The 8,024-nt window shown below is 48.1% G+C and overlaps 1 protein-coding gene across 1 annotated transcript; it reads left to right on the top strand.

Annotated features, from left to right (window-relative positions):
- Nucleotides 1-4,314: 4,314 nt before the first annotated feature.
- On the top strand, nt 4,315-6,515 carry FIESC28_07225 (uncharacterized protein; the record flags this gene model as incomplete). Its single annotated transcript, XM_031161366.1, has 3 exons — nt 4,315-4,395; nt 4,463-4,769; nt 4,822-6,515. The coding sequence occupies 3 exons, from the start codon at nt 4,315-4,317 to the stop codon at nt 6,513-6,515; spliced, it is 2,082 nt and encodes a 693-aa protein (XP_031014624.1).
- Between the last annotated feature and the right edge of the window lie 1,509 nt (nt 6,516-8,024).

Raw genomic sequence — 8,024 nt, 5'->3', positions numbered from 1 at the left:
TTAGGCCAACCTGGGGAATCCGAAATCACAGGACAATTACAGGTTTGTGTTTCGGTAATCACTCGCTTTGATCTTGTTCTACATCTCGTAATGTTCGTTCGTGCTCAACCGTCACGATGTGCACTGGCCACAATATCTGCAACCGAGGTCTCATTGAAACTCACTATCTGCGGGCTAGAGAGCCTTTACTAACAGCAATACGGTTAATGATCCGCAGTGTCTAGCTTAATTAGCATTTAGGGCTGCACCGCATGGCTAAGAGCTATGCAGTCTATTGTAGAAGTTCCACGTGTTCGTCACGACTAACGTGGGAACCAAGTCGGGCAGACACTACTACTGTACTGCATGGCGGCGCCACAGAGTAGTGTTCCAGTGTTCCCTCTCATCTGGTTAGGGGCTTAGCTAGTGGGAACAAGTAAGCAAGCAAGTGGCGTATACTTGCCACCAAACCATAATACTGTATTTCCAAGGTATATTGCTATCGTCCGGACGTCATATCCCCTGTACTTCGTGTCAAATTTTCCAATCCCTTGGGTCACCCATTCCCCGAACCCGATGTCATTCAGAACCCTGTTTCATATAGAGGGCCTAGATGGTTCTTGACTTCCTGTTTACTCCTTTGCCTCTCAGGCTTGGCTTAGATCACAACTAGGCCAAGTGAGACATGCAGGATGTTGTAGATTTGATTGGATACTTGGTGGGGATTGAGTCAAAGGGCGACTGCAGCGAGGACTCAGATGATGTTATCCGTATGTTGCTGAATCATGTGTAAGAGTCCAGGTAACAATGCTGTACTATGGAGTCTTTAGTCTTCAAAAGTTCATTGAGACCGTGCGGATCATCCCTAACAAGTATTTTGATCAGCGTCTTTGGCATCCAAGTGAGACAAAGTTCAAAGATCTGGATTAGACTAGTTACCCCGTCTGCAAGTGACAGCAGTGACTGCCGGCATGCCATATTGAATGAAACCCACGCACGGATTTACGCTCTGACCAAGAGTGATTCTGTGCCATGTTTAATGTGTCATGATATGACCAAAAAGCCATCAACATATTTGCTAAGTAATAATGGGCAAAATCCAATTCCGCAGTTGCACTACACTAAGTTACTGCAATGGTAGGTGCTTCGATCAGAAACGCTGGCGTCGAGAAAATGGGTGTCTAGATCTGAGACTCCCTCAAACCATCAGCAAGGAGTGGAGTGACATGTTCTAAATGATCCTTGTGACCGGGTTGAGCACCCGGACCGACCGTGAGCACGGGATGGTTACAAGGGGCCCCCCTTGTATTTGTTTTTGGAAGCGAGCTCAGCTTTGCACACTGAAAAAAGGGACGGTGTTTGTAGATCCAATGGAGGTTCCTGTTGCTATGCTACAGTACGGTTCATCGTGATGGTGAGGGGATAGTGTTACTGCTTCAACATTGAATGTTACAGCGCAGTGGACCTATAGTTCTATGGCATATCAAGTGATAGGACTCCCTCGAGAGCGACGAGGTTTCCCTTTACGGTAATGAGTCGGCCATAACATTGACTAGACGATGCAGGTCGGAGATGATCAATCGTCAACTGCGAGATCAACATGTGCCGTCAAACAGCCAAGAAAGTAGTAGTTGCAACGTCTTGACATACTATCTGGTCGAGTATGGTTAGCTTGGTGTTGTAGAGACTCCAACAACGCGTGGTGTTTGGTTTGATCAACAAAGGGTTCTCTTCTCTCGCGGATACGAGGGGAGAATTGGAAAAAATATCCCGACTACGTAGCACCGAGTACGCTCATGTTTCAAACGAAAAGGAGACGTATACTATAGCCATGTTATATAGGTAAGGTTATCTGATAACTCAGGCTGGAGGATTCAGGTGGGAAGAGGAAACGAGGCGGCAGAAGCAAATAAGAAAACGGTTTGTCATTTAAAATGACGTCGGGATCCAGGTCTAGACTAAGACAGACAAACTTTTTGGTTTAGTAAACACCGAAGCCGAAGACCGGAAACATGCTGGAGCTGTCACCGTCAGCATCCATCTCATGGAATGTTTCGATCTGAGGTGAATGAACGACTTTGATACAGTTTATGTTATGGGTCATGTTTGCTCCAAACAAAGGACTTTTGCTTTGTACTGTAGGTAGGTAGGTCTTACCGCAAGACGTGATCGACGTTTCGTAGATCAAGTGTAAACGTCTAATCTAGTCTATTTTCCTTTTTTACCCCCTCTTTTGCTTGCTTTCTTTTATTTCCTTTCTTTTTACTACTGCTTGATTTCTTTTAGCGTACGTTACAACCCGATATCGCGTACAAGTGATCAGCAGTAACCTCCCGACGGGGATAAACCGCCGTTGGATAATTACAGTAGCATCCATCGTGAGAAAAGAAAAGAAAAGCAAAAAATAGCCGTTCTTGATACATTTATGTGACATCAATTGCTCGTGTTGCTATGGGATTGTCATAATCCCCTCTCAAAGTTCGTGTAATCCATATGACAGATAACGGTCCCTGGACTATAGGTACTATACATACTTTCTAGTAGGAGGCGCAGAATACCAGGCCCTGCAATACGAGCACTAGTATGAATGAGAGGTGACAGTTGCTGCTGCTACTGCTGCTGGACTAGTAAGAGAACGACGTTGACGCGAGATCTTGGCGATAACACGAGTCACTGCAAAACTCTCAGTGTAGTATTCGCTCTAATCTCATCTTGAGGCTGTTGATCTATACCAGATAGTCTGTGTGTTGTTACTGCACGTGAGGCATGCAACGTGGGGACTGAGTTGCAGTAAAGTTGATTAGAGTTGAACTCAGGCATAAAGGGATTACCATTGGCTAATGTTTGCTGCAAGATTAAGAAGAAAATACCTCTATCCGGGTTGCAACTCTACTGCACATCCTTTCCATACTGTAGTATCTGTAGAATGCAGAGTAACGTAAATATGTGCCTCAATTATTCTCCTTTTAGTGCATTTTCCTGCAATGCAATGCGCTGGGCTGGCCTCTCTCCTCTCCCGTAAATGTAAAGTAACCCACTGGAACCGTTGAGCCTTGTGGCGCGCCTCCCTCCTGCGTTGCCTTGTTCTCTCCTTCCGGATTTGATACGTCTAAAAATTTGAAACATGGCTTTGGCAAGGGAGCGGCTCTGTTTGTCAAGAGCATAGCCCAATATGGAAGGCCCAGGATACATTTTGGTCTTCCCTTCCACTTTCCACCTACAATCTTTTCAGAATGTTTAATTACGTCTCCCTACCGTCAACCTCCACCGTTGGTCGTCGGTCAGCCCGTCAGTTGTTCTGGAAGACATCCTCAGCAATCGTGCGAGCCACTATACCCAGGTACCCATTTTCCTGACGATGATGATTGATGGGAAGTTCAAGACTTTGGCAGCGGTTCGCCAAGGGCTACCGGCTTGACTAATCCCAGGCCTGTCAGGGATCCTTGATCTCTCTGTCCGTCATGGTGGAGGTTTCTGTATATACAGCTACCGCCCCTGTCCCTGTCCCGGCTCTCTTAACGTGGTAGCCGAGGTTGGGACCAGGGGGCAGCTTAAGAAGCTCGCGAGCTTCGATGGCAAGGATCTATCTGTTCGCCAAGGGGGAAGAGGGATGGTGAGTAAGAGCAAACCCCCGAAGAGGTGTCGACTAAGAATCGTTCGCAGGCACACCAATTCTGTTTTGCAACACAAAACGTCTTCTGGCTTAGACAGGCCCTGTTGATCTATTCCTCTTTTCGAATCCACTCCGACCCCGGTCCTGAACGTTTGGACCGTCTGTTCCTCGCATGGGCCATCGAGCCGCACTCATCTCATACACTGCACTCTGACTGCTCATGAACCTCGCCTTGACATCTTGTGCCATGTGCCGTGTCCCAGCCCTCTGTGCGTTCTCTCTTATCTCGGGTTTATCAAAGTTTTTTCTTAACGTTCTTAGTCTCGGGGGCGTGCTACCTTACCGTTCAAGCGGGGCTTCGGGGCCTATTCTTACTAGGATGCGAGGCCAGGGTCCCAGGGGCCTGATATTCCGCCATGGGTCATATAGGACAAGGGGTCGACTGAGGCTGTCCGGTAGCCATGTCCAACTACAAACGGATAGACCTAACCGGAGAGCTCGTAGCTTGGCGTAAAAAGCAATGTCTGGGATCCCCTTCACAGTTAATGGTTATATACCATCGATCCCAGGAATCCGAAACACTTAGACCGACCAGTAATCCGTTGACTTTATGCTATAGCACTCCGATCTTGACGTTAGTGGTATCGTGTGCCGTGGCAATTAATTTCTAACACCGACCTATTTCCCTTTGGAGCTGCCCGGCTGCAGCTTGTTTCGACCCAATGGCTCACATTGCCAAGTGCCTCGTCGATATCGACACCACCTATATAACCAACAAGATCTCGCAACTACCTAATGACTCGGTATGTACATATTCTTTTCGAATTTCTATACCTTGCTTTCAGTAGCTTACACACGCTGCTTTCTCAGAAAACATCACTACATTCCCAGTCTGAGAAGCCGTTTACTTGGAGAATGCAACAACCAGACTCTTCCAAGAAGTACCAGCTTTTCCCCAAGGAGAAGCGACTGCCAGTCCTCAACAGCAACAAAGGAGCAGACTCGGAGAAAGCTACTATGACACCTGCAGCGGCATTAGAAGAGAAGGCGGACAGTCAGCCACTACTCAATGGCTTGAAGAAGCGGCTCAACCAGCATAGTCTGGCACGACGACGCAAGATCAGTGTGCCTGAAGTCGGACCCATGACAACGGTTCAAGAGCTCTCCATGGACTCTCGTAGGCGCTCTTACTTCCGATTGATTCTGTGTTGAAACTGACAATTTTCTAGCAACAATCCCTGGCCGTCCTCCCTTTCACGAGCGTTCTATCAGCGCACCTGGTAACTCTTGCAGAGACTACAACTTCACAGACACGTTTCTCTTTGCTTCGAGCGACGATGAGGGCCCCGATCCTCACTTTTCGAAGAAAGAACGAAGCGAGTCGAAATCGAGAGACCACACTCCCACTTCACCAAGACACCTGGCTCCCCTGGTTATCCCTAGACATGGAGGACAATCGCCTCTGCTCCGCCGGCAACAGTCTCTCAACTGCTTTCCTATGAACAACGAACCTGTCAAACAGGGCCGCAGCAATGGATCATCGCCCCAAAGCCGTTACGGTTTCACTCCAACCTCGTCTATGCCTGATCTTACAACACCCAGGTCAGCAACCACAGGCTCTATGACTCCCACTCCAGTCTCTGCACCGATCATGGAGTCTCGAACCGAATCTCCGCAGCTTCCTGACGGACGTTACACACCTCCCATTGCTGCCACCGAGAATGTTCGTGGAGGACATCGAAGGGGTGGCTCTGAGTCGTCAGTCATGATGGACAGAGGTCGCCCTCGAAAGAGACGTGACCAGCGTTCTACCAACGGACCCATCATTCAGAGAGCTGAGTCGAAGAGAAGCCAGAGCACAGAGAAGGCAGCCTTCGAGAAGCTCCCTGTTGGTGTAAAGCACACAGACGCCATGGAGAAGTTCCAACAGTCTGAGCTCACTATGCTTCAGAAACAAGCATATGAGCAAGTGGGTCGGTTCGAGGTTCTGAAGGCTGAAGACGTCGAGGCATTATCCAAGGAGCTTCGCCATCTGGACGAGAAGACCGAATACCTTCGTCGCACTTATACGGCTCTACGATCAGGTCGCAAAAACCTCCACTCACGTATCTGCCAGTACTTGCGTTCTCCACGTGTTGCCAAGTTCAGCAACGAGTCCATGCTGAAGCAGGAAGAGGCACTCACTGAACTGGATGCTTCAATCGACGATTGGGTCAACAAGCTGGAACAGGCAGAGAACCGACGTACTCGTGTTCGACAGAAGCTCCTGGAGCATGTTGCTGCTGCTGCTTGCCTCCCTGTCTGGGGATCACCTGCTGCACAGGAGGCTCCAATGACTGGGGCATCTGCTTCTGGCTTTGGTTATATCTCGACACCACCTCGAAGCCCTTCGAAGGAGTCTCCTATTTCACCTCGCAACGGTAGTAACTCACCCTCCCCTCATCGCGTTGTGGCTCAGGTCCCCAGCACGATCGTCGAACAGCCTGTGATCGAAGAGGAGGCTATGAGGGAAAGCGGTAACCAGGTCACAAGTCCTGCAGCTTTGAAGCGAAACGAGGTCGAGAGCATTCGAATCTATGCTGGTGATGATGTCTACACTCTGCTCGCTGACGTTGAGGACGAAATCACCAAAATGAGCAAGCAAGCGGTGCAAGAACCTGCCCCTGCTCCCTGTGCGAAGGACACAAACCGCATTGCAATCCACCGTCAGAGGAGTCACGAACTCCTCAATGGGTTGTCCAAGGAAAGCCACTCCAGCAAGAGAAGAGATTTCTCTGAAGGCCGAGCAATCTCTCCTCTTGCGCCTACATCCACACATGCAACAACCACTGCCACTCCCACAACTACCACCACCACCTCTGGGCAAAGCGAACCACCAGCAGATGACCTTCCTCTGCTCGCAAATGTTGTCTACCGACCCTGATGACTTTCAATCTATCTCATAATTGTTACAACGGCCTCGCCAAAACTGCATCGCATTTCCAACGATTCACGGCCCATACTTTACAATCCTTTGATACCCACACGGCATTTTTTATATCTGTATCTGCATATCCGCACTCTGCTGCGCCTACTCATGACAGTTCACGGCTGCCACAGCATATTGTATATTTCCTTATCTTACTACTTATGTATTACCACTGGGAGGTTCATTTGTCACTTTTTATATGTTCTTTTCTTCCGTTTTTCTTGTAACTGGATTCAATACTGCGTATCTTCTTCATTCTTTGCATCTAGATGATAGCCACTTTTTATTACCTAGCCTAGAGCTTTCTCTTCATAATGATACTTATCTTGGTATGCTTTTTGTTGACCAAGTCATAACCCCGGAAGCTGCACTGCTTTTACCTTCAATTTGACTTGCATATGGTGATGTTTCAAGTTTCCTATGTAGCCACAAGGCATGCAACGTCTTGGCGAGTACTCGGGTTGGCGATACACCACATCCACACTGACAGGGGCTCAAAACTCTAGAGGCTTACTACGTAGGCACATGCCTACCGTTTGTCCTAGCATACTATCGAGTGATACTCTGCATCTACATAATGCCGAATTCACCGGGGACTCAAGCTGCAGATCGCAAACATGGTACCTGATGGAATTTGATAAAGGACAGATCAGACATGACTTATAAAATATCTGAAAATCAACTGCAGAAGCAATGGGTTCTGCAGGATCGATACTCCACTGCATATCTTCAAGAGCTCCTCCTAGTCCCCTTGGATCCGCAATATGTATGTAGTTCATCTTGCAACACCAGCCCCATACTTATAACCTTTTGTTACACAATTGAAAAACTGGACTGCTTCTGCATGTAGACTACCAAGGCAAGGCCATCCATTCTTGTCACGTTGCTTCTTCACCCTTGTTCGTCCGAACTAATTCTCCTGCATGCAGTCTCCATCTCTTTTCCACGTGCATACATACATAGAGGTAGTGGTCGACCACTCGAAATAATCGTACGATATCCTTGATCCTATCCACTCTTTGCTTTTTGGTCGATATGCATCAAATCGGCGAATGCTACTCTGTACATGATGACCTATTTTGACTGCGTGCCCCCCCTTCGTCTACGATGGGTAGTGGAGACTCACGAGTCGGAAATTAATAAAGGACCACTGCCTTTTAGAGGCGATCTGCGTTCAGAGAAACAGGGAACCTTTGGTTTATCGTATAATTAAGTTAAACGAGGGGATATGATTGACGTGATATCCCGGACCAGAATTCTCCGTGCAAAGGCCTATTTTCAGGTTTTCTTTTCTGGATGCTTCAACGACGGTTTGATGGGGACTCTTGGTGCATTGTCTGACCGCAACTCTGCTGTAGTGCAATGTAGTCTCGCCAAGGGGCTCGGAGTTGAGATGGGATGAAAATGACAGACCGGGATCGGGAGTTGGCTCGGGATGTTCCTTGTTGGTTTGGGTGTGTGTTC

This window comes from Fusarium coffeatum (assembly GCF_003316985.1).
Source record: "Fusarium coffeatum strain FIESC_28 chromosome Unknown BRIP53273_contig_158, whole genome shotgun sequence".
Lineage (NCBI taxonomy): Eukaryota > Fungi > Ascomycota > Sordariomycetes > Hypocreales > Nectriaceae > Fusarium > Fusarium coffeatum.
The sequence above is the reverse complement of the archived record's forward strand: the minus strand, read 5'-3'. Positions and strand labels throughout refer to the sequence as shown.